Source organism: Erythrolamprus reginae, chromosome 2, assembly GCF_031021105.1.
Source record: "Erythrolamprus reginae isolate rEryReg1 chromosome 2, rEryReg1.hap1, whole genome shotgun sequence".
NCBI lineage: Eukaryota > Metazoa > Chordata > Lepidosauria > Squamata > Dipsadidae > Erythrolamprus > Erythrolamprus reginae.
The window spans coordinates 66422845-66450822 of record NC_091951.1 but is presented as its reverse complement, the minus strand read 5'-3'; the positions used below and the strand labels follow the sequence as shown (position 1 = coordinate 66450822).

The window sequence follows — 27978 nt, the reverse complement described above, 5'->3', positions numbered from 1 at the left end:
TAAAAAACAAACAACAAAACTATAATTTATTGTACTCTCATCTTCATTCTATGCCAGGTGTTGGTGGATTACACAGAAAAAACTACATTATTTAAAGTTTCTACTAAATATAATAAAAGATAATTAACATTTAGTTTGTTACATTGAAAAAGTGTACATATTTTAATTGTTTTGTTAGCTTTACCTAAGTTTCTTCAACTATTAAAAAAAGAAAATTCAATTGTTCATAGTCAAAAACATTCAAATCAGTTGATACAACATTACAGTACAGCCAACTAAAATTGTTCAAAATCTTGTCATCTTATCTCAAGTTTAAAAGAGTCCTTAGACCAGATTATGACAAAGCTGGTTTAATGTATTTTCAAGTTGGAATCATTAAGATTTTGTAGGATACTGTACTTCCTGTTGATGGCTTCAGAAGAAAGGGGATCAAGCGACTTGAAAATCAAAGGGCAATCCTAGCCTTTCATTTTTTTTATAGTTAGATAAACTTTGTTAAATTAAGCACAACTAAAAAATTGGAAGCTAGGTGAAGCTGCCATTTTTGTGTGAAAACAATTGCGATACGCTATACTAAAAAAAATTGAAATATCCACCTGTCCTCACCACTCTGCCACAAAACTAGCAAAGTCAGAAAATACAAAAGTCCTCAAACCTGTCACTTTTGCAGAATAAAGCAAAAAAGTCTTTGTGCTCCTTACTACCAGAAGCAAAATATTATGAGTTACCACATATAATAGCTTCTGGATGTGTCCACTTGAGTTGGTTTGGTTTCTGCCAACCCTTCCTTTTCTTTTTCACAGTCACCTTCCCAGAGATTAATAAGTGGAGGATAGAGTTCATTCAAAGGAATAGAAGAGGTCTTTTGCATATATTTTTTCAATGAATGATGATAGTTTTTCCTTTTAAACCTTTTTGCAACATAGACAGAAACAGAGGCAAGACTAATAACAGCAAACATGGATCCCATGACTGCAGCTAGAGCAGTACTTGCCTCTTGGTCAGTAATATCAAGGGCAAATGCTGCATTTTTTGTAGTAACATTTACACAAGACTTCTGAGTTTGCTGATGGATATTCGATACTGTGAGACAGACTTCATAATCTGTGGAGGGTTGCAAATGTGTAAGATTGTATTCATGCACATCAACTGGGACCCTTGCAGTGTATGTAATGTGTGGGTTATCAATCTTCATAGTTGCAGATGACCATTTTAAGTTAGATGTCATAACATTAGAGTTAGCTTTCCAAGAAACTAGGATGGAATGAGACTCCGCTTGCTTAACATAAATTTTCAGCACCTGCGTACTATCAAGAAGTGTTCCATTCACTCTTATAGTAGCCACTCTTGTATCTGCACCTTCTATATTTTGAGCAACACATGTGTATCTTCCTGAATCTTCCATCTGAATATTTGATATTTCCAGTGTGCCTTCACTACTAATCTTATATTTGTCTGAAAGAGTATCCACAGTTATTTTATTCCCAAGTGGAGTAACCCAATAAATCTCTGGCTCAGGTTCCGCCATAGCCCGACAATCCAAAAAGACAGTCATTCCAATATCCAGATTCAAATGGTTTGGGAAAGTATCATGCGAAATCATTGGAAGACACTGTTCACTGGAATCCTGTACTAATACCTCCTTTACTTGTTGTCCTTTGTATTCTGGTGGCATAGCACAAAACATTGATAAGGGCTCCATGAAACGAATATTGGTTTTGTTTGAGTTGATCCAGTGAATGACACAGTCACACCTTAGAGGATTACTGTGAATACTAATCTCCCGCAAATTTGGAAGGGATTCCACTGTTTTTTGGTAGACTGCATTCAAGGCATTATTATTAAGCATCAAGCTTTCCAGAGCAGGAACATTCCGAAATGCTAAACGATGTATGTAAGATAACTTTGGGTTATTGGTTGCTTCCAGCTTTGTAAGCTCAGGAAGATTGTCTAGTGCATACCTATCAACAGACACCAGCTCTCCCATGTTGTTGATCCCAAGTTCTTTCAACCGAAGCATGTTTCTGAAATCTCCTTCTTGAATTTTATGGATTGGGTTTTTGTTAAGATCTAAAAATTTTAAATTTGGAACTTTCTCAAGTGCAAGCTGAGGAACCTTAGCCAATCTGTTATCATAAAATGAGAGACTTTCAAGACTATCCAAGCCCACTAGAGCATTTCCAGGGATGTCAGTCAGATACATTCCAGCCAGAACTAGACTCCTTAAATTTGACAGTGATTTGAAGTTCATATCTAGTATTCCAATCACAGGATTTTCCCCAATCATCAAAATTTCCAAGTTAGGTGTAGAATCAAACCAACGACTGTCAATAACTTTTAATTTATTGGAGTTAAGATGAAGTCTTAGAAGATTCTTCAAGCCCGAGAATGCATTTGCAGAAATTGTACTGATTTGATTATGGTTGATATAAAGTTCCTGTAGGTTGCACAGGTCTTGTAGGCAATAATCTGTCATCTCTGTGATCTGATTTTCCTCCAAGTGTAAAGTGGTTAACTGAGAAAGATTTGATAATCCCACATCTTTTATGCTAGTAAAATTATTTTGTGAAAAATCCAACTCTGTTAAATTGAAAAGTTGCTGCAGTTCATCTGTGGTCTTGGCAATATTGTTGCTTTGTAAGAGAAGGACTTGGGTATCACTGAAAAGGTTACTGGGGATTTTTGTTAAACGAAGATCATTGCAGTCAACTGTTGGAGCTTCTCTGTAGGTTGACTGAGGAGTAAACCAGGGTCTTATTTCACAGACACACAATTGTGGGCATTCATTATTTTGTATGGAAGTTGCTTGAAATGAATTTATGAGCAATCCCAGTGCCAGCTGGCAAATCTTTAAAGCGAAACTAATATGAGCCATATTGTTTTCTTTGAGCTTCTCCTTATTAATCACAAGAGCAGATCAAATATAGCCTGACAGCATAGGAAATCAAAAGTTTTTATTTTAAATGTTTGGGCATCCAAAGAATGGAATATTTTCTTATGATTTTATGAACAGCAAATATTCCAATGATTTTTGCATTGATCTTATTTTTTAAATTCTCTTTAAGTTTCTTCTGTCACCATAAAGCAGTATGTCTGAAAAGAAAGAAAAATAAATTTCAATTCACACATTTCAACATTAAAATCTTTCATTTTACTTTCTTTCATTTCATTTCATTTTTCATTTAGTTTAAATACTAGTACCTTTCTGCATATAGATAATATTTAATACAAAATTATTTAAAACCTGTTAATACCCTGTTTCCCTGAAAATAAGACACCCCCAAAAGTAAGACATAGGAGAGGGTTCATAGAATTGCCTAATACAAGGCATACCCCGAAAGTAAGACATAGGAGACGTTTCGTTTCGCAGCATTGCCGAACAGAACATATATAACATATATTTGAATAAAGTGTAATTGTTGTACATGGAAATAATGTAAGAAATTCTTGATAGGATTCAGAGTTTGTCTGGTTATGCTGGTTTGTGATGACAAATACTGTACAGAATATAATAATTTTTTATTTTTTTTTTGCAATAAATGTGAATTCTTCTTCATTGAAAAAAAATAAGACATCCCCTGAAAATAAGACGTAGCACATCTTTGGGAGCAAAAATTAATATAAGACGCTGTCTTATTTTCAGAGAAACAGGGTATCAAGGTGAAGTGCTCCTGCTTTGGGTGGGCCAGTCAGTTGTCATGGAGCAGATTGCCAAGGTAGCATGAAGCTCTACCCCCCCCCCCCAGACCCTGCCATTTGGGTTCTTTTACCCTCTACACATGCACAAAGCATTCTGTGCATGCGCGGAGGATAAAAGAACCCAAATGATGGCATCCAGGTGGATGGGCAGAGCCTTATGCTTCCTTGGCGACTGGGTCTATTACGACCAGCTGGCCCAGCTGAATCAGGAGATTTCACCCCTGGTTAATATCTGAAATACACCAGAAATATACAGAATTGACCATGAAGTGGTTGCATTTTTCAAACAGATTTTTTAAAAAATCTTTAAATTAGAATCCAAAATAGTTAATTTAAAAAAAAAAAACCTCTGGCAATATATTTTATCATGTTTTTTGTACCACTTGACATTGCAGCCTCAAAGTATATAACATTGTTTTTTACAATGTAGTCGAATGCAATATCTGGAGTATATCTACATGGTTTTATTCACCAAATGCAAGTTAATAGGTTAGTAGATAGTCTATAATTAGTCCATTTTAAAAGCATAAGAGGATGCACCTAGCACATTTTACTGAAAAATGTATAACAGAGTCTGTAGTTCCTTACCCAAAACATACAATAGCATCATTTTGCATTCAGTAATGTCTTATGCTCATTACAAGTACAACCCAAATAAATTTTGTGAATGTTATAAACAACTAGGATTTCCACAACTGTTTTGAAGAACCAAAAAGATCTGATTTTATGCTTAGGATCTTGAGTGTATTCACTGAGCTACTTCTTGGTTGTACCAGTGATGTGATATTGATATTTCTCAGTTGCTTTATATTTTCAGTTTTGTTATGCTTGACATTGTTTTTATTTTATTTTAATGCTGCTCAATGCCTAGAGTTGCTTGTTGAGATAGATGGCCATATAAATTGATTTTTAAAAGTAAATAAGCAAACTATTTTACTTTTCCCCCCCAGAATAATCAGTGAAATGGAGATGAATCAGTTGGGCTTTTGATCAAAACAAACAAAAAAATATTTTCAAATAGCATTAGTACAATTGCTCCCATAAATTAACACTTTCCTTATGAAAATAATTCAGATTTAATTTTATTTGGGAGATTGTTGGTTTTCAATTTTATATTTATGGAATTCCTTATTTAGTATTAGTTATACTATATTAGTTATACAGTAAAACAGAAACATAGCATAATTTAGGATGAATATTGTTTGTACAGTATTAATATTTACATGCCATTAATTGTGTATCATATATTGTGCTATTATATTTGGAGTTCCCCCTTCCAAATAAATATTTATTGTTTTAGGCAAGCAGCAGTTAGTTATCTGACCTTGGCTGACTAAGGTAAGCAGGAATATCTGTCTAATATATGATAATGTATCAAACTATGAATGAGAGAAAAATCTCAGTGCTATAGACTAGATTGGGAAATAAAGCAAATTCCATCATGTTACAGGAAAACTTAATTTTCAGATTACTAGGAGTCAGGACTTACTCAACAGTTTTTACCTAATCCTTTACAAATTAACAATGAGTTAAAATTTAAAAGAGTAAAATTTAATTCCTACGTTCTTTAGCAATATGTTGTGCAATATTCCTATGCATCTTGTATGGCTAGCCATTGAAAGTATACAAATAAATTAAAACTATTGCATGCTAATAGATTACATAGATTAATTTCAATTTTTTTCTTTGTTAAATGTAATTGCAAACAATCGCTTAAGGTGTGAACAGCAGAAAACACATTATATGTAAATGGGGGGGACTTGAAAACATTGGAATCTGATTCTATTTATACATACAGTTTTTGGCTTTTCATAATATATCTCTACTTATACAGGATTTCCTAATTGAAATAAAGATGCCAGTTTACATAGCCAATTCTAATTTAGCAATGGCTCTAATGGAAAAAGATCAAATTTTAGAAATAAATATACTGTAGACATCCAATGAAAACTTGTCTGTACAAAGTAGATCTGCAATTTTCAGCTGACAAACATTTTGCAGGAATAGAAATGCATTTTTATGAATGGGTATAATCACACAATCAATAATAATGCCAGGCAGCAAAATAAATTGGATTAAATAATGTAGCAAGCAGCTGATGAAAAACAAATTGATTTAGAAAACCAAAGACTTTTATTCTATTAAGAATTTTAGAATAAACCCAGGCAAAGTTTTTTTCTTGCTCTGTTTCTTTAAAGAGTGTGTACAACTTTTATATAGTTACATATTTTATCAAATGGTGTTCTGGCAATGGACTTGAAAATCTGGTTATGCACAAATATATAGCACAGTGGATATCTCTTACGAGTAAAGATAAAACAATAATAAAGGATTTTCTTTGCTCGAATAATATTTGAAAAGAGGTCTGAGTTTGCAAAGACTAATAAAATTGTTTTAAGAAGGAATCATTTAAGGATTTCTTAAATAACTTGTTTGAGAATTGGTGTATTGTGCTTAAAAGATCTGTGGCTATTCTTGGCCTGCCTGATGGTTAAAGTAGCCATTATTCTACCTCTTATTTTGTTGATGATTCTATGACAATTAATTTAATATAAGTTGCTTATATTGTATCAAATAGGTTTGTGAAATTATTTTTTAAAGGGCTGGATGATTATTGAAATGCTGGAGACAAAGAACTACACATTAATCACAGAACATGGACACAAGTTCTATAAAAGAGGTATTTCCCAACTACCTAGCAAGTATCGTAATACAGTGATACCTTGTCTTACGAACTTAATTGGTTACAGGATGAGTTTCGCAAGGTGAAAAGTTCATAAGACGAAACAATGTTTCCCATAGGAATCAATGGAAAAGTGATTAATGCGTGCAAGCCCAAAATTCATCCCTTTTGCCAGCCAAAACGCCTGTTTTCGTGCTGGGCTCCCCTCCATGGGAATCCCCACCTCCAGACTTCCGTGTTTTTGCGATGCTGCAGGGGAATCCCAGCAGGGGAATCCCAGCATCGCAAAAACGGGCGCTTCGCTGGCAACGGAAGTTTAGAAGTGGGGTTTCCCAGTGAGGGAAGCCTCAGCAAAATCGTAGGATCACAACTGGGATTGGTGTGGCAGAAGGCGGTCCCCGTAGGTATTCTGGCCCGATGCCACGTAAGGCTTTATAACCAACACTTTGAATTGCATCCGGAAAAATGTCTTTCTAATGGCTCTCCGAGTCTTCGGAGAGGGGCGGCATACAAATCTAATAAATGATTATGATTATGATTATTTTGGGGCTAAACACTGGCTTCATGAAAGCAGAGATAACACATAGTAAACTACTGACTTAAACCAACCTTTTTCCTTCTTGGACCTGCCCAGTGATGGTGAACCTATGGCACGGGTGCCACAGGTGGCATGCAAACCCATATCTGCTAGCATGTGAGTTGTTGCCCTAGCACATGTGTGCATGTGTGTGCTAGCCAGATGAGTTTTTGCTCAGACAGAGGTCCTGGGAGGGCGTTTTTGGCTTCCAGAGAGCCTCCGGAGGAGATCGGAGAGGATGTTTTTACCCTCCCCCAGTTCCAGGGAAGCCTTTGGAGCCTGGGGAGGGCAAAACATGAGCCTATTGGGTCAATCAGAAATTGGGAAACAATCCATTTCCAGCCTCTAGAGAGCCTCTGAGGACGAGATAAGCTATTTTTGTCCTCCTCAGGCATGGAATTATGTGTATGGGCACTCACACATGCACGATAGCGCATACCCATGCTCTTTCGGCACCTGAGGGAAAAGGTTCTCCATCACTAGATTTGCCCCATTAAATATGAGGGCTGATTTTTAATCCACATATACAAAGATAAGTGACAAATAAGATTTCATCCCTGGAATTCTCACAAGATCTTTTACTCAGAATGGGATATGATCAGTTCAGGGCACTCATTAAATATTATATAGCATAAACAGAGCACCAATTAGACCTCACCAGGTCTCCAACCTAATCTCCAATGAACCCAACTGGTATTCTGCCTCTTCTATGGCATATGTAACCATTCTTGAAGTACTTAATGATGCAGTGCCCTGTCCTTGAAGGCCAATACAGGAAGATTCCCTATCCAGAGAGACAATGCTTCTGTAACTTTGGAAATATAGAAACAACAGAACATACACTTCTCCAGTGCCTGTATTTCAGAGGCATTTGCATTAGCCTAATTTTATCATTATTGAATTAATGGTAAATTTACATAGTGCAATTCTACATCTGCTTACTGCTCTCAGATACCAACCTTGTTACAACATTCATTGCTGCCAGGTTCTGCATAGCAACATTTAAAATATACCAGACGATGACTTGTGACAAATGCAGTTGTAATGACCATCCTTCACAGTTATTATAGTATTTGTTTTGTAATAGATTTTTTGTATTTTTGTATTTTATGCTTTGTCATATTTTATGCCTCTTTATTTTTACCCTGCTCTTTAGATTTTTTTGAGTTTGATATTTTTAAGGTAATTTTAGGATATTTAAGTAATTTTATTGTTGTTTTACAATTATTATTATTATTATTATTATTATTATTATTATTATTTCTGTGATGATGAGGTGATTGCCATTTGTTTATATGACAAAGTGGAATTGAAATTCAAAGACTAGTCCACTCATGGTGGTTACTGATGATAGATATACGCAATTCCAATTTCAAAAGCAAATTGCTTATATTTCTGAATATCAACTGCTAGGTATAACAGCAATAGAGGGAATCTAATTGGCCATTGTAGAAAGCAATATAATAATAAGCTAGACCTGGCTTGATTCCAAAAGGCTCTTTCATTAATTTCTCCATAATATAATTTGCTTCCATGCTATTACTTTTGTTAGATCATTTTGTTGGATTGTTACCATGCCAACTTTGTTGCTATTTGGGAGGCTCATGAGGGATTGTCATATCTATTTGGAGGCTTTTTGCTGGCTTGGTGACAATCAATAACAACTGCATTTTTAACTGTAACAGTTATGGTGCACAGCTATCCAAAGAAAACAACCAATAAACTGCAACACTGCTTTTTTCTTACCTTATTTGGCCTTCTCAAAATAAGCTTCACCAAGCCATATTAGAAAGATAAGAAATAAGTAATTTCTATACAACCAAACTTATTTTGGTTTTGTTCTCAATGGGAGCAAAATCTTCATAAGCATTTAAAAATCATGGAAAAAAATTAACCCTGGGTGGCAAATACAGCTATATATTAATTGATTTTGCCATGGAAAACTATAGTCAATCATTTCATTTCCCCCCAGAATAAAGTCTTATGCCAGACTGTCAAGAATTTCATCATTATAAATTGACCTTGTACTAAATTTTTTGTTGAAGTGCATTGTGTTTTTAGTTAAACCTTGGTTAACATGCTTTGAAACAGGTTTTATAATATTATAAGTAATGCTGCATTCAAAATAACAGATTTTTTTTCAGCATGTAAACTCTACATCTCAAAAGGATATATTATTTTATGTCTGTCAAAAGATTTATTTTAGTTTTTGTACTCCATTTGCAACAGTACAAATTCATGGTATACAGAACTGCAACTTACAGCAGAATATATATAAAAACATCAAGTTGGTTTTCCTGCTGGAAGAAAGAATATTTGTCATACTGTTAGGAAATTTGTAACATCTGTTGCATTCATTCTACCTACAAACTATTTTCCAATGTAGTGACTATTACTATCTCTTTCTTTGATGTAATTTGTTCACATACCAATTAAACTCCAAAATATTGCTGCTTTGAAATTAAAGCACCATTAAAATCAGATATTCAGAAACTATCTCAGCATAATCTTTTTATAATGAATATTACAAAAAATAGCAAGGCATTGCTATATTTTGTACTTCATTCCATAAGCTTATTGCGCAAACATGTACTTATATTTGCTTATGAAGATTTATGATTGTCCTTCATTTATGTTTGGGAAGAATATTTATCTTCTTTCATCATCTTGGAAAAATGTGTGTACTGTATGTATAATTATATACTGCTCAAAAAAAATAAAGGGAACAATCCTAGATCTGAATGAATGAAATATTCTCTTTGAATATTTCATTTGCACAACTGTTCCATTTGCACAACAGCATGTGAAATTGACTGTCAATCAGTGTTGCTTCCTAAGTGGACAATTTGATTTCACAGAAGTTTGATTTACTTGAAGTTATATTCTGTTTTTAAGTGTTCCCCCCTTTATCCCTCTGAGTTTTTGGAGACGGGCACTATACAAATCTAATAAACAAATAAATAATTTTTTTGAGCAGTGTATATATACATATGTATATACATATATGCCAATTAATTTCCATCTATCAGTCCAGCTTTCCTTTCTTTTTACAGGCTTATAAGAGTATGTGTTTGTTTCAACAAAAATGCCTGACTAATTAACATGTCTTAGAAACTTATACAAATTCAGTTACTTTAAAACACTTGCTTACAAATGTCTTTAAAATGTAACAGCTATTCCTCACATACAATACAAAGTTATATTTTATTAAACTACTATACAAAGGAACAACTGTGTATTTTCAGAAGTCTTTCAAACATGAAAGTTCAGAAGTGCCAATACTCTTCCTATCTGGGAATGGGACAACTTGCCACAGCCAACTTGCTACAGCCAACTTGTAGTGGCTGAACTCACCACAGACAACTCACCACAAGACAATTAGTTGCAGGACAATTTAACAATTCTATTTAATTATTTAAAATAAATAAAAATTATTTTAAATTTTGCCATTCAGAATTTCAAATTTCATTGAGTCTCTCCTTTTGTATCTTTAATTATTCTATTCCACCATATCTTAGTGTAACTCTTGTCCTGTAGCGTGTTGGCAACGGCGAGTTGGCTGACTCAGGTTGATCTTGGTTGACAAATTGTCATAGACACTCCTATCCTGCTTCTTCAAAGGCCAGAGGAAGTGTTACCAAACTCCATAACATGCTTAGGCTACCCATATTTTCATGGTGGAGAGACATGTAAGAATCACTTTCCTGCACTCTTGAGTATCTTCACATTATGCATACAGATCTTGGGTGACAGTAGTTGAACAGTATAAATTGTCTATGATTATAACCGATAATAAAACATTAGCAGTAATGAAGAAATTTGTGTAGGACATGTTAAAAAGGTTGGATGATTGGAGAGACCAGGTGGCCATGATTGACAATATAGATTTGAATTTGATATAATCATCTTTTTCTCCTCTTTAGGTAGAAAGAAGAGAGTACTGTTGGATTGAGTATGTGTTTGTAAATAAATGAAATAACATTATTGGTTTTGAGGAAAATATCTTACTTACAATGCAGCTCAAAGAATTCAGGAAATGGAACAGTTTTGGCAGCTCTGTCTATTTAGCTTGGCTCAAAAGAAGAGATTTATCTAAAAGGTTTGTGGCAATTATTTCAAACCATGTGTAGACACTGGCATATAACATTACCTGCATTGTAGCTTTAAAAAAAATGATTATACATTGTTAGCACTCTCTAATATCATTAGCCTTGGTATCCTTGACAGCACAATTTATGGGAATTTTCCCTTTTCTTATAGTTACAGTATTTATTTTTATATAACAATTTCCAGAGGATACATTAGGGAGTTACATTAGGGAGGATACAAAGTAAGTTGTTGAGGGATTCCCTTTCAAATGTTTTAATGTATACAAAAGCTTTACTTGTGATATATTCACACAGGTCATTACACTTTTAAATAAAGTTTAAAAAATCAGAGAAGAGGAGCTAAAGAAGGTGTGCTTATTTAACCTTGAGAAGCAAAAAAAAAAAAAGCAGTATATGAGAACACTCTTCAAATAGTCCCCAAGAGATGTTACAGATAAAGGCTAAAATTCTAGACAGTAGAAGATAAAACAATAGACTTAAGTTACAGGAAAGCTAATTCCAATTTTACGTTATTAAAAAAAAAACCTTTCTAAAAACAAGAATAGTTCAACAATAGGATAAAACTAGTGTCCCTGTTTTCTGGAGGGGGGGGGGGAGGTGTCAGTCTCCATCAAGCGGGCGATGGCCAGGAGCCGCCAAAATAAGAGAGAACAAGGGGCAGGGATTTTTGGCAGCTCCCGGCCATTGTCCATTTGATCAGGCCTGACACACACACCTCCAGTGCTTCGCTTCCTAAAAATATTGCTCCTTCATAGAAACAGGCTTATTTTTTCCAACTTTGTCAAAATCCCTAAGGCTCTCTACATGGGACCGCCCTAGAAGACAACAGGTAAATAAAAAATGGTTCAGAAGTACAAGATGTAATGGATGAAAACTAATGAAGGACAGAACTAACCTAGAACTAAGGAGAAAGTTTATGATAATCAGAACTATTAATCAGAGGAACAACTTACCTTCAGAAGTTGTGGGTGCTCCAACACTGAAGGTTTTCAAGAAAAGATTGGACAACAATTTGTCTGAAATGGCATAGGACAGTGATTGTGCCAAAAGGGTATGCGTATGTGCACGATAACATGTGCCTGTGTGTCCACACCCATAATGCAATGCGCTTCCTCCATGCATGCACATACAACCTCCCCTGCGCTGTCCCCTCAGGCATGCATGTAGGCCTTATTGAAGCCTCTGGACTTCAATATGCCCTTTGGGCTGTTTTTGCCCTCCCCAGACTTTAGTAAGTTTATGGATAGCAAAAATGGGCCCAATAGGCCTACGGGAAATAGACCTGTTGGGCCATTTTTTGCCCTCCCCAGGCTTCAGGAAAGCCTGAAAAATGGCCCAATGGGCCTAGAAGTCCAGGCACGCTGGAGCTGACATAGGGAAATGCCTCACATGCCCTCAGATATGCCTCCATGTGCCAGTTGTAGCACGCGTGCCATAGGATTTGCCATATGGTTTCCTACTTGAGCAGCAGGTTGGACTAGAAGACCCCCAATGCCCCTTCTAACTCAGTTAATCTGTTAATTTCCAAAGTCTATCAGCATGGCCATTGGGGCTGGGGGCCCTGGATTGCCCATATTGTATACCACTGCTACCATCACTCAGTATTTCTGGGAGCCATTCAAGATTCAGCATGCTCTCAGGTTTATATAAGGGGATTGCTGGTTTAGGGCCATTTGCGGGGGGGGGGGGTGTTGTTTATTATTTTATATTCTTAATGCTAGTGTAAGCCGTCCAGAGTTTATATGGGCAGCCATGTAAATCTCATAAATCTTGCAAATAAATAAAACATAACAACCATTCTGTTGCAAGACCTTATAAAAGAGGTAGAGCAATCACCTGCAAATTATAATGGCATAAGTATATAGCTGCAAAGGACTTTTTTCTCCAAGAAATAAATCTTGTACCATTTTCAGATCTCATAATAGCCTGCCAGCTGCAGATGTACCAAATTTGTACTATAATTTGTGCAATATATTTTTGCCCAGTTTGTGAAAAAATATAACTATTTCTGTTCCAATCAACAAACCACAATATTAATGGCAAGAAGGTCAATTGAAATTTCAAAATGAATTTTGAAATATGATCCATAATTTTTTTGTTTTTCTGGTTTATGTCCAATAGAAACTCTCACTAATGTTGAACAGGTTGAATCAATTGGACAGTGTCTACAAAATCAGTTCAACTATTATAATTAAGTATAAATGAAGCTTAATATAATTGCTCTACTAAAATAAATGAAAAAAACCTACTGGTATCTCTACCTAAGAACGCCTCTACTTACAAACTTTTCTAGATAAGAACCGGGTGTTCAATATTTTTTGGCCTCTTCTCAAGAACCATTTTCCACTTACAAACCCAAGCCTCCAAAACTGTAACCGAAAAAGGCTGGGAGAAGTCTCCGTGGGGCCTCTCTAGGAAACAATTCAAAGTATTGGTTATGACCTATTAAACCCTTCATGGCATCAGACCAGAATATCTCCGGGACCGCCTTCTGCCGCATGAATCCCAGCGACCAGTTAGGTTCCACGGAGTTGGCCTTCTCCAGGTCCCGTTGACTAAACAATGTCATTTGGCAGGACCCAGGGGAATAGCCTTCTCTGTGGCAGCCCCGACTCTCTGGAACCAACTCCCCCCAAAGATCAGAATTGCTCCCACCCTCCTCACTTTTCGTAAGCTTCTTAAAACCCACCTCTGTCATCAGGCATGGGGGAACTGAATAATTTCCCCAGGCCTATATTGTTTATGTATGGTATGTTGTGTGCATGTTTTTTAAATTATGGGTTTTTATTTTTAATTATTAGATTTGTACTGTACAGTAATACCTCATCTTACAAACTTAATTGGTTCCAGCACGAGGTTCGTAAGGTGAAAAGTTCGTAAGATGAAACAATGTTTCCCATAGGAATCAATGGAAAAGCCAATAATGCGTGCAAGCCGATTAGGAAAATCCAAAACATTAAGGCTTAAAAAAAAAAGCTGCCAACAGATAAAGCTGAGGCGAACGGAGTGGGGGGAGGGAAACCCATGGAGATCCAGAGGGGAGAATGGGGCAGGACAGGGTGGGGAAAAACGGAGGAAACCCATGGAGATCCAGAGGGGAGAATGGGGCAGGACAGGGTGGAGAAAAACGGAGGAAACCCATGGAGATCCAGAGGGGAGAATGGGGCAGGACAGGGTGGAGAAAAACGGAGGAAACCCATGGAGATCCAGAGGGGAGAATGGGGTAGGACAGAGTGGAGAAAAACAGAGGAAACCCATGGAGATCCAGAGGGGAGAATGGGGCAGGACAGAGTGGAGAAAAACAGAGGAAACCCATGGAGCTCCAGAGGGGAGAATGGGGCAGGACAGGGTGGAGAAAAACGGAGGAAACCCATGGAGCTCCAGAGGGGAGAATGGGGCAGGACAGGGTGGAGAAAAACGGAGGAAACCCATGGAGATCCAAAGGGGAGAATGGGGCAGGACAGGGTGGAGAAAAACGGAGGAAACCCATGGAGATCCAGAGGGGAGAATGGGGCAGGACAGGGTGGAGAAAAATGGAGGAAACCCATGGAGATCCAGAGGGGAGAATGGGGCAGGACAGGGTTGAGAAAAATGGAGGAAACCCATGGAGATCCAAAGGGGAGAATGGGGAAGGACAGAGTGGAGAAAAATGGAGGAAACCCATGGAGATCCAGAGGGGAGAATGGGGCAGGACAGAGTGGAGAAAAAGGGAGGAAACCCATGGAGATCCAGAGGGGAGAATGGGGCAGGACAGAGTGGAGAAAAACGGAGGAAACCCATGGAGATCCAGAGGGGAGAATGGGGCAGGACAGGGTGGAGAAAAATGGAGGAAACCCATGGACATCCAGAGGGGAGAATGGGGCAGGACAGGGTGGAGAAAAATGGAGGAAACCCATGGAGCTCCAGAGGGGAGAATGGGGCAGGACAGGGTGGAGAAAAACAGAGGAAACCCATGGACATCCAGAGGGGAGAATGGGGCAGGACAGGGTGGAGAAAAACGGAGGAAACCCATGGAGCTCCAGAGGGGAGAATGGGGCAGGACAGGGTGGAGAAAAACAGAGGAAACCCATGGAGATCCAGAGGGGAGAATGGGGCAGGACAGGGTGGAGAAAAACAGAGGAAACCCATGGAGATCCAGAGGGGAGAATGGGGCAGGACAGGGTGGAGAAAAACGGAGGAAACCCATGGAGATCCAGAGGGGAGAATGGGGCAGGACAGGGTGGAGAAAAACGGGGGAAACCCATGGAGATCTAGAGAGGAGAATGGGGCAGGACAGGATGGAGAAAAACGGAGGAAACCCATGGAGATCCAGAGGGGAGAATGGGGCAGACAGGGTGGAGAAAAACAGAGGAAATCCATGGAGATCCAGAGGGGAGAATGGGGCAGGACAGGGTGGAGAAAAACGGAGGAAACCCATGGAGATCCAGAGGGGAGAATGGGGCAGACAGGGTGGAGAAAAACAGAGGAAATCCATGGAGATCCAGAGGGGAGAATGGGGCAGGACAGGGTGGAGAAAAATGGAGGAAACCCATGGAGATCCAGAGGGGAGAATGGGGCAGGACAGGGTGGAGAAAAACGGGGGAATCCCATGGAGATCCAGAGAGGAGAATGGGGCAGGACAGGATGGAGAAAAATGGAGGAAACCCATGGAGATCCAGAGGGGAGAATGGGGCAGGACAGGGTGGAGAAAAACGGAAGAAACCCATGGTAATCCAGAGGGGAGAATGGGGCAGGACAGAGTGGAGAAAAACGGAGGAAACCCATGGAGATCCAGAGGGGAGAATGGGGCAGGACAGGGTGGAGAAAAACGGAGGAAACCCATGGAGCTCCAGAGCGGAGAATGGGGCAGGACAGGGTGGAGAAAAACGGAGGAAACCCATGGAGATCCAGAGGGGAGAATGGGGCAGGACAGGGTGGAGAAAAATGGAGGAAACCCATGGAGATCCAGAGGGGAGAATGGTGCACGACAGGGTGGGGAAAAACGGGGGGAAACCATGGAGATCCAGAGGGGAGAATGGGGCAGGACAGGGTGGGAAAAAATGAGAGGAACTCAAGTCTGGAGGTGGGGCATCCCAGCGGCCGGCGGCAGGTTCGTAAGGTGAAAAAAGTTCGTAAGAAGAGGCAAAAAAATTCCGAACCCTGGGTTCGTATCTTGAAAAGTTCGTATGATGAGGGGTTCGTATCATGAGGTACCACTGTATATTGTTTTTGTATTACTGCTGTAAGCCGCCCCGAGTCTAGGGAGAGGGGCGGCATACAGATTAAATAAATGAATGAATGAATGAATGAATGAATGAATGAATGGATGGATGAATGAATGAATAAATAAATAAATAAATCTCCTGGGAGGAAACAGGGCCTCCACCCTCCCTGTGGTTTCCCCAATTGCACACATTATTTGCTTTTACATTGATTCCTATGGGAAAAATTGCTTCTTCTTACAAACTTTTCTACTTAAGAACCTGGTCATGGAACGAATTAGATTCATAAGTAGAGGTACCACTGAATATGAAACAGAATCTGACACCATAGCCTATGCTGCCACAATTATAAATGGCAGATTAAGTAAGAAGAAGGTGATACCTATGATTGAAACCACTGAGATTGAAAAGTCTCACTTTGGACATGAAAGCCAGCTAGGTAATTTCAAGCCAACTAGTCTCTCTCAGCCCAACTCACTTCATAGGATTATTATTAATGGGAAAATCGAGGAATAAGGAGTCTGTTGTGTGGTGTGCCTCCTGGAGCTATTTATAAAAATAGATAAGGCAGAATATAAATATATTACAAAATTGAAACAAAAATTGAATACTCTTGAGTTGTAGGTGCTGGGCAATTTTTATATCTATTCTGAGATTAATTTAGAGGAGGCTAAGAATTTCTGATATTCATGATAAGTCATGTTTGGGAAGAAAAAGTTCCATTCTGTTACCTGGGAATTGGGAGGTACCATGTCAAATTTACTCATAAGAAACTGTTGAAAAAATAGTAATACAATATCCCTTGACATACCACACAAATCTCTGTTTCTAAACAGGACAATTGTTAAATGAGTTTTTCTGCATTTTACAACCTTTTTTGCCACAACTGTCACTGCAGTGAGTCACTGCAGATGTTACGTTAGTAACCCCAGTTGTTAAGTGAATAATAATAATAATAACAATAATAATGCTAATAATAATAATAATAATAATAATAATTTATTAGATTTGTATGCCACCCCTCTTTCCCATTGACTTTGCTCGTCAGAAGGTCAAGAAAGGTGATCACAGAACTTTGGGACACTGAAACCGTCATAAATATGAGTCAGATTCCAAATGCCTGAATTTTGATCACATGACTATGGGGATGTTGCAACAGCCACACGCTACTTTTTTCAGTACCATAGTAACTTTGAATGGTAACTTGAGGACTACCTGTACTATGTAATGCAAATGGATGTACAACCCTTGATGCAAAGCAGAAATGCTTCTGAAGACTAGCCTGAAGATTAGATGCTTTGGAATCATTGTTTGATGGATTTATGGGAGCCCCTTTGCAATGTTTAAACTTACTTTCTCTCCCTTTAATTACTGCTTTCCTTTCCCTATCTGAGCCATTCCTTTTTCTCTCTTTTTTCTGCAATTTCTGCGAAAAGCAGGGGTAGATTCTGTATTTGGTTCCCTCTGCATATGTATGTGTGAGAATGGTTTGTGTATGCAAGACTGAACTATGCAGATGGGGACTAATTAATTTTGTACACAGGTACCTTATTTTACAGGCAGTTAATTTAAATTAGTAATCATTATTCAAAGTAATATAAATGTGTATCCTTACCCAGGCTGTCCTTTTTTGGAGTATGATCTTTTATAGAAACACGCATTATTCTCTAACCACCTTAAATTAAGAATCATCTTTCTTTTGTGCCTCTCTCTTCCGATACACAACTAAAACACAACATAGACTGTGTTTTTAATTTCATCTGGTTTTCAAGGGACAGAGACATCTCAAATCTCTCCCCCACTATCAGGAATAGATTGTCAAATTAGATTTTTTGAAAGGGTGGTGATCGTAATCTGATGGTATACCAAAACCACTAAATACGTCATTTTTGGAATATATCAGTCTTGGAATGCATTGTGGTTGGTCTTACTAATCACTGATGCTCTACTTGGAACTGAAAATAGAAAAATTGATAGGGCTGTCAGTAAGACATGGATCTGACTTTTATGATCTACTTCAAAGATAATTATACTGAATTCGGAAGTTGCAGCTTTAAATAGATGGCTAGAGATATGGAGAAAAACTTAATTCCAAGAAGGATCAGCACAAATCTTACTATCAAGTTTCAGGTGTATTAAAGTCTACTGCTGTTGCTGCAAAAAAAATTTCTTTAGCATGTTCTGAACTCAGCATACTCTGTTGAGTAATTTTGTGCCATGAGGACTAATGTCCTAATTCCTTTCCCCAAATTTAATTACTGAACTCTAAGGAGCTTATTTTTAATCTGTTTTTGTATTTGGTTTTGAATAAATATACTTGCATACTAGCCAGTTTGGATGATACCATTGATGCAGAATTAGTTTATGTGGGTTACCTGATAATGATTCTTATACAGTTACTTTAGAGCAGTTTCACTTTTTGGCATCTGCAAACACAGAAAAGAATATTACAATACTTTTCCTCCGAATTCATCCGAATGTAGCGTGCAACTTTTAGTTTTTAAGCTATGAATCTTAAATCTATGTATCTTAGTTTATTTTAACATAATCAATGCTTTTCTGAGGAAGATGAAGGTACCTTGTTTAAAGAAGACAAATTACAGGACTACTTCTGCAGAAAACTGTATTACATCCCTTGGAACCAGACAATTTTAGGCCAGACTTTAATGTTCCCTGGTTGATGAGGTGATTGAAAAAACTGGTTGTTTGTGAAAGTACCAAGTTAACTTGACCATGTTAAGCCAACTTCATAACGGGCTATGGGATAGAGGCCACTTTTATTCTATTAATTCTGTTCCAAACTTCCATTAATACATTTCAGACTGATCTTTAGAAGAATTCATAGACACCATATTATACAAGTGCTAAAAGCATTGTATAGGCTGCCAATTTGCTACTGGACAAGATACAAAATGTTAGTTATTATCTTTCAAGCCCACTGGCTGCCAATTTATTTCTGGACAGGACACAAAATGCAGTTATTATCATCAAAGCCCTACAGCACTAGAATTAAGCCTGAGAGAATAATTTTTTTGTAAGCCTTCCCCTTGGTTTACACTCTTTTGCTTTATGTGAATTCAGTGTTTTGCAACTGATTGTTTTTGACCAAGAGTATTTGGATAATGCAGTGCTGAAGACTAAAACTGTAAAACTTATTAAATACAAATGTCAATGCAGTTGGAATTACGAAATCTGACACTATACTCTGTCATCCTCTTCCATTTTTTCAAGGTTTCACCTTATCTGGATTTGCTTTTAACCAATTCTTTGCTTTTTGCTTTTAACCAATTCTTTTTTAAAAGAGAAACCTTAATATAAAGCAAAGGAAGGTCCTCCACATCAATCTGTTTTTCTCTGTAACTATCTGTGTATCTCTGTATCCACCTATCATCCATCCGTCATCATCTATCTATCTATCTATCTATCTATCTATCTATCTATCTATCTATCTTTCTTTCTTCTCATTTTAAACTGCTCATCTTCTTCACTGGGGACTATATGACTTACATGTACCCTTGAGGTAATCTAAACCAGCTATAGTGGCCCTAGGCTCATGTCACAATAAGTTGGCATTCTAAACTTTAGAATGCACTCACTAAATTTCAGAACTTTACCTTCTTTATTGACTTTTAAAAGTTCCAAGTCATAACTTTTAAACCAGACTTTATATTCCTAATTTTAAGTATTTACAATATATAGTTATTATTCTGTTTTAACAATGATTTCGATTTATTGTAATGTATAACAGTTCTTAATAATTGGTAGCATAATATATTCAATTTAAAAAACAGATAAAATATGAATTACTTTGCTGAATCAGATCACACTGCGTGCTGGCACAGTGGTTAGAATGTAGTATTGCAGGCTGGATCAAGGTTGATTCAGCTTTCCATCCTTCCAAGGTGGGTAAAATGAGGACTCAGATTGTTGGGAACAATATGCTGATTCTATAAACCATTTAGAGAAGGCTGTAAAGCACTATGGAGCAGTATATGCTATTGCTAAACTAATTAGTGTTCCCAATATGTTATGCATCTTACTGTTTCATTAAATGCGATGCTGTGAAGTAAAGTAAAGCCTTCGACTTAGTGGTTCATGACAAACTACATCTAAAACTCAAATCCAACGGCATCTTAGGATCCCTCCATAGTTGGATAATTGCGTTCCTATCAAACAGACAATACGTTATCAAAATAGGGAGCCCCATATCTAATCCTGTTCCGGTTAAGAGTGACGCACTCCAAGGCAGCGTATTGGGACCAACACTCTTCATGCTCTAGTCTATATAAATGATCTTTGTGATCATATTACAAGCAACTGTGTTTTCTTGGCTAACAATGTCAAACTTTTCAACATCACCAATAACACAGTTACTCTCAAAAAAGACCTTGACTTTGTGTCTGAATGGTCAAACATCTGGCAACTCCAAATCTCAACCAAAAAATGCTCTGTCCTTCACATTGGCAAAACTAATCAGAACACCAAATACAAGCTGAAAAAACAAGAACTTGCAGACACCCCTCATTCTGTTAATGCTCATATAAAATGACCTAAGTGCCAAAGCCCACGGCAACAATATCACTAAAAAGGCTTCAAGAGTTGTTAACCTTATCCTATGTAGCTTCTGCTCTGGTAACCTCACATTACTAACCAGAGCATACAAAACCTTTGCCAGACCAATCCTTGAATACAGCTCATTTGTCTGGAACCTGCACCACATTTTGGACATAAACACTCTAGAAAATGTCCAGAGATACTTTACTAGAAGATCCCCCCACTCCTCCCTACGCAACTAGACTTACAATCCTAGATTTAGAAAGCTTAGAACGACATCGTCTTAAACATGACCTAAGCATAATCCATAAAATCATCTGCTACAACATCCTTCCTGCCAACAACTACTTCAGCTTCAACCAAACAACACACGAGCACACAACAGATACAAACTTAAAGTAAACCGCTCTAAACTTGACTGCAGGAAATATGACTTTAGTAACCGAGTAGTTGATGCATGGAACCCACTACCAGACTCTGTAGTATCATCACTTAACCTCCAAAAGTTTACCCTTAGATTATTCACTGTTGACCTCTCCCGATTCCTAAGAGGTCAGTAAGGGCATGCATAAATGCACCAGAGTGACTTCCATCCCCTGTCCTAGTGTTTCTCTTTTACTAGTATCATGTATATACAGTAAATATTATATCTTTGTATACCACCAATACGTAAGTGACATCAATTTGTGCCTTTTAACAGAGAAAACAAGCATTGTGATACACTTTAGTAAAGAAAATTATGAACATAAATGTTTTATACCATGAACCTTTAGAATATAAGGATTTTATGGATGTCTGTTTATTACTCCATTTAGTTCAAAACGAATAGTAAACTACTCCTGCTAACCTGCTTTGTGGGGCTTGAGGGTTTTGCTCAAAACTTTGTCTCAATGACTTCATTCACTGAAAATATAAAATAGCCTTAATTGGCATTGGTTTTCCATCATGGCTGCATTTGCAAACCTGTTCTAAAGCAATTACTTAAATTAAATTTCCAATATTTCAATGTCCAGGTTTAGATTTATCCATTAATCTTACTGACTTTTTATCTATCATCTATTATTTCAATCTAAATTAAAACTAATTCAGCAAATGGAGCAAAAATCTCAGTAACACAAGTCTAAATTCAGAACAAGCAGATATCTACTAGATAAGTTCACATTACGAAATATAAAAGTTAATGTTCTGATTGTTTCATTAGCTAGTGGTAAAGAAACTAAACAACTAATTACTTCAGAATCCCAGGGATATTAGTAGTATAATAGCATGACAACATCTTGTACTATAATGCAGTTCAGTTTGTTTTTTAATCAATTCAACCAGTTTTATATCTTTAATAATAGTGTAGAAAAGGAAATAATTAGGAATATTTTTCCTATCATTCTGAATTCAAAAATTGATTCTAACTTAATATATTTTAGCTATCATTTCAAAGAACTTCCTAATATTGTTGTTTTCTTTCTTCTTTCCCATTTTTAGATGCAAGTAACAAGAAACCATTCTTATTTATCTAAGTTTTTAAAATGGAAGAGTTTATATGCTTGATTTCATTTTTTCTCACAATGCCATTGCAGGTAGTCTTCAAGTTACAACAACAATTCAGCCCTAAAATTTAGGTTGCTATGTGAAATATTTGTTAAGTGAGTTTTTCCCATTTTACAACTTTTCTTGCCACAGTTGTTAAATGAATCATTGCATTTGTTAAGTTAATAACATGATTGTTAAGTGAATCTGGCTTCCCTATTGACTTTGTCAGAAGGTTGCGAAAGAGGATCACATGACCTCAGGACACTGCAACTGTCATAAATATGAACCAGTGGCCAAGCATCTAAATTTTGATCATGTGATCATGGGGATGCTGTAAGGGTTGTATGTATGAAAAACTGTCATAGGTCATATTTTTAATACCATTGTAACTTTGGACAGTCAGTAAATGAACTATACAGAACTATCTGTATAAGATAGTTTTAATTTTATTTTGGCAATTTACCTATAGCCACATAGTAAAGTGACAAATTAAAATAAAAAATTCTGCAAACTTTGTTCATCAGCTGATTAGATATTGAAATAAATGATTAGGGACATTAATCTATCAAGTAGTGGCAGGTTCCTGGAACATATAACAGCCTTTTGGAGAAAGTGTTTAATTAGATGGTTCATTGCAATTAACTTTTACTGAACTGAAAAAAGCACAATGAGATTTTTATGAAAAATAAGTAAAAAGGGAAGAAAGTTGAGGTATGTGATTTACAGCTACTTTCATCTAATTCCCCCTCCCCCATGCTTTGTATAAATTGAAAAACCTTTTTAGCTTGGATGGATGAAGTATCACACATATATTGTTCATGTAACTATGGTAACCTACAAATGACACCAATGTTCCTGTTTTATACACAAATGAAAGGACAGCTGTGGGGATCACATGCTTGCCAGAAAGAATGGTATCTATGAATGCACCAGTGTAGAATAGTGGTAAAAATGTTGCTCTGGAAAACACAGGTTCAAATCAACCCTTAGCTATAAAGTTTACTGGATGACTTCAAACCAATCTATTTCTTAGCTCAATCTACTTCACAAAGTTGTTGGTGAGAAAAAAACAAACTAACATGGAGGACTGTATATGTCTCCCCAAAGTCTTGAAGGAAAGGTGAGATATAATTCCAAGAAATAAATGAATAAACAGGTATAACCTCAGTCTTAAAATTACAACTTGTTTTTTCTTAACTAAAAGTCTCCTAAAGGTCTCCACAATTATATAAATTAAAACTGCAAAGGAGGCAACTGCAGACATTTATTCAAAATATCCACGGCCTTGGTTAAGTAATTAAAAAGATTGGGGATTTCCTATTGTTAATATTGTCCAGAAGAGTAATGTAGATTCCCCCCCCTAATTTCAGCTATGCTTAATTCAAGTATAGGAAACAAACCCAGATTTTCTATTGGATTGAATAGTATACATTACATTTAGCCAAAGTTATATTGTGCATTACAGGAACCTAGTCAAATAAATCAATTATCTTCTCATTTATTTAAGTTATTTCAAAAACAGAAATTTTAATGATTATATGAAATTTAGAGATGACTACTTTGACCACTTCTTTCAACTTTAGCAAACTCAGATTAGAAGAGAAATAAAGTATGGCTTCTGCACTATATTAAACTGCAGTGCCTCTTTATAATTTATGAAGTCAATAATAAAGAACATACTTTTACTATCACATTACATGGAATTTACCATTCCATCTTCATGAAGAACTTGCCTTCATCTCAATAGTCAGGAGTTAAAGCATTCTGTTACTGAAACTCCATTCCTGTATAAACTTCACTGTTTCTTCTGGCAAGAAACATCAACTACTAAGAAAGCAATGAACAAGTACACTAGCAAAAATGTGTAAAACACTAGTAAAAAAATAACACCATTACAGCAACAAAAAGAAAGATTTCTTGACATCTATTGTTTTGCATATACTTATTATAAAAAGAGTAAAATAAAGGTACTATGTCTCTGAAACCAACTCTGTGATTATGGTCTAATTAGGACAGGAAAATCGACCTTCAAATAAAGTCCACAGATTCATTTACTTTTAGAAAGATTTTTTCTAATTTTTGGTCTCCATTTGTTTTTTGAACTAGAACTCCTGCCATGCCTGAATGCTGGTCATATTATTTCAGGCTGCATGATGTCTTGAATACCTGAAGGCCATCAAGCTGGGAAACGTTGATCTAAAAGGAATGTAAGAGGAAAGCTAGAGGGCAAATCTGGACTTGGAGAACTAATGGTTGGCTAAGTCTGTCACAAAAAAGGAGATCACTGAGCACAGAGACCATTTGTGTGCCTTACCTCTTTCATGGACTTTTGATTTGTAATTGACTTTAGTGATCCATTTATTAATTTTATAGGGTTTAAAAACTTTTTGCGTCCAATTAGTCATCTTGAATGCTCACTTCAATAAGAAAGTGGGACATAAGTCAACCAATAAGAGTATACTCAGAAAAAACGCTCATTGGCTTCAACTGAGATCCACTCCTAGGGAACAGGATTTCAGCTTCACTCAAACATATAAATAGCAGACAATATCTGTTATGTTTTTCCACACAACAATATCATGACTAAGACAATGCCCCTCTTTCCCCAGTTCATTGTGTAGACTTCTTCAGTAAGGTCTTGGATCAGCAGGATTAACTGTTTTCTTGGTAAATGGGGTCTTTTATTTTAGCTCTACAGCTCAACAAAAGAGGCAGCAACTGGTGCCTTGCGTGCAAAGAGGCATATACATCCACATTCACTGCATGGTTTTGTCTAACAAAAGGTGAAATATGCAGGCAATACACAAATTAATGTTTAAGAGTTGTGAAGTAAAACCTTAAACTCTCCCTTAATTTTAAATAAACTCTCCCTAAATAAAACATTTTTTAAAAGGTTATCATTAAAAAACGACCTTTTGCATATAAGAAAGCTTGCTTCTTATATCTTTTATTTGGGATCAGTGTCTTGACCATAAGTGAAAGAGGGAATTTACAAAAAACACTAGAATAAAACAGAAAATATATTCAGGACAAAGGTAAAAGTATCTCATAGAATCTAAAAAAAATAACGAAAATACTTTTCTAAAATGTACTTTGAGAAAGTGTTATATACATTCTGAAAAGAATGCATGCAGACAGCATTACATTAAAATTTTGCAGAGCATAATATTGGCTAGAAATAGTTTTGTAAATAAATACATGTTCTGCTCACTTCATTTATAGAGGAAAGAACTGGCTGTACATTGTTAATATAATATTAGGCAAAACAAAAGAAGGAACTGACAAATGAAGGTTGAAAGTTTGGTCCTATTTCAGCCTAAAATAAAATTTATACTTAGCCATATATTACGAGGTTCTTGTCTTCTTTCGAATACTGTAATGAGAATTTTGTTCTGCTAAAAAGAAAAGAATTTCCTTGGGACTCGATTCCTTTTCAATATGCAGGCCTCTTCCTCAACTTTGCCTTCTGAAGTGACCTTGTGAAAGGCCTCAAGTCCTCACTTTGAGAAATCTCGCACTTGACTTCCAGGTTTTTGTTCCTGTATAACACTTTGAGCATGCAAGTTCATAGGCAGGTGCTATCTTCACCTCATCCTAAACACCCTTGGTCATTTCAACAAATTTGGAAATCTTTGCACTTTAAAAGCATCCTGGAATCAGTAAGTTACAATTTTCCCCAGAGTACAGTATGTTTAACTGCATAATGGTCAGCTATCCCAGAGAGAAAGCCATATAAATTTCTAAGGAGAAAGGTGGGGGGGGGGGAATCCTCACACTAAGCCTTTATGCCATTTTCTTAAGGTCTATTGTTAAACTGAAGCCTCCTTGTCTGTTTAAATACCTCCATGTGAATGGATGAGCAAGACATCTGCCAGGGTCCACTCACATTTGCATGCAAATCAGATATTTATGGAGACACACATGCTGGTCCCTGGACAGGCAACACCAGTCTCTACCCAGACTAAATTGGAATCAAAAAGTTCAGCCTCCTGCTTCTGATGTTGGGTATTACGAATTGATGTTTTAATGCAAATTCATTAAAAAGGAAAAGAGGCAAATTAGGGGAGAAAATGGCAAAACACAGAAGCAAAATGCATCTTAGAGAAGGAAATAACTAAAGTCAAGTCCATGCCACATGACCTTCTACAAAGCATCTGGATGCACAAATTATCTCCCTGCATCTTTTTTTAAATCTTTGCGGCCAAGGAGAGCTTAAGAAACATTTCTCCTGGACAGCTCATATAATAATAGCCCAGGGCAACTTTATCATAATTTTTGGGACAACTTTCTCGATATGGATAAAAATGGTTCCATGTGCAAACAGGACAATAGGCAGATCACATGTTGTTGTTTTTTTCACAGAGGAGGAATCAGTCTTTAAGACTGAAACCTTCAGACCAGGAATCCAGTTTCTCCAAAATTTCAGAAGAAGAAAATTATAATAAAGAAAGGAGGGAGGGAGGGAGCCACCATTGCTTCTCTCTCCATCACAAAGGACACTAGCTGGCAAACTTTCCACACTTTGTCTGCCTGGACTCAATTCTAGCTGGCAGGAACGACTCTCCACCAGCTGGGTAAAAAGACAGTAACTCTTTGAAATCCGCAGGCACACCTCTCAGCTCCCCCCAATTCTTTTTCCCCCTTTAGCGGGCGATGGGCTTTATCCTTTCTTCGTAAGGGAGGCGAATCATTTCAACCGCCCCCCTTCCCCCGTTCTTCTCCCCGCCGTGGTCCTCCGGAGCGTTTGGGACCTTCCGCCTCGCTCCCGAAAGTCTTCCAAGCGCGGAGTCCCCTGACAAAAAAAAACCTTTCCAAAGAACAAGCAGCAGCTGCCGCTGCTTAGGCGACACACACATTTAGCTCGCGTCCCTCAGGGAACTCGCGCGCGGCTCCTTCTCGGAGAACCCACCCCCCCCACCTGACATGCATTGAAAGCGCAGAGCTCTTTTTTCTTTCTTTCTCTCTCCTTAGTTTCTCGTTCCCTCGCTCGTTCCCTTGGCACAGCCGCGCGCGACGCCCCCTCTTTTTCTTCCTCTCACTCCACCGCACTTCGGAGTTCTCCGTTAACACACACACACACAAATACACCTCGCCGCCCAGCCCGCCACCCCCCCCCCAATCATGACTCCCCGCTTCTATCAAACGGAAGCCAGCACTTACCTAAAGGGGGAAGGGCGCGCGCGGCAGACGACGGGGAAACCGCTCTTTGGTCTCCCCATGCAGAGCCACCCCCAGGAGCGATACTCCCCGGCCCTGCCCGGGAGAGGGGAGGGAGAAAGATGTGTGTGTCGGGGGGGAGAGTTGTACAGGTGCCAACACCCTTGGTGCGAAAGATGCCTAACGCTGCGGCTCCATCCCTTCAAGTTTGAAAAATGCTTCGACCCGACGGGGGAAAAAAAAGGCAAGAAAAGCGGGAAACGCTTTGCCCCTCTCTTCCTTCTCCACGCGCTGTAATTCCCACTCGGAAAAGCCGAGGTTGGTTAGTTTCCCCTAATCATCTTTTCTTTTCTTCCTCGCTTCCTTTCTTCCCGCTGCTTTTGCCTCCTGCCGCCTCCTTTCCAAAGCTCCTTTTTGCCTCAGCCCGCAGCCGGCGTGCAGCTGGTGTAAGCAAAGCGAGTCAGCTGACGA

General features: G+C 37.6%; 1 protein-coding gene across 3 annotated transcripts; it reads right to left on the bottom strand.

The window, feature by feature from the left end:
* LRRN1 (leucine rich repeat neuronal 1) lies at positions 1-27978 on the bottom strand. 3 transcript variants are annotated; one of them, XM_070735743.1, is made up of 4 exons: positions 27511-27928; positions 21671-21726; positions 18645-18695; positions 1-3093 (listed from the first exon to the last, which is right to left on the bottom strand). In XM_070735743.1, exon 4 carries the CDS (start codon positions 2873-2875, stop codon positions 725-727), a length of 2151 nt encoding a protein of 716 aa, XP_070591844.1. In that variant the 5' UTR covers positions 2876-3093; positions 18645-18695; positions 21671-21726; positions 27511-27928; the 3' UTR covers positions 1-724. The 3 variants fall into 3 exon arrangements, with proteins under 3 accessions (XP_070591844.1, XP_070591845.1, XP_070591843.1); XM_070735744.1 differs by lacking the exon at positions 21671-21726; XM_070735742.1 differs by lacking the exons at positions 18645-18695; positions 21671-21726 and having other exon boundaries at positions 27511-27978.

What these genes read in the sequence shown, in the direction of transcription:
- LRRN1 (XM_070735742.1), bottom strand. Translation starts at nt 2,875, where the DNA reads ATGGCTCATATTAGTTTCGCTTTAAAGATTTGCCAGCTGGCACTGGGA.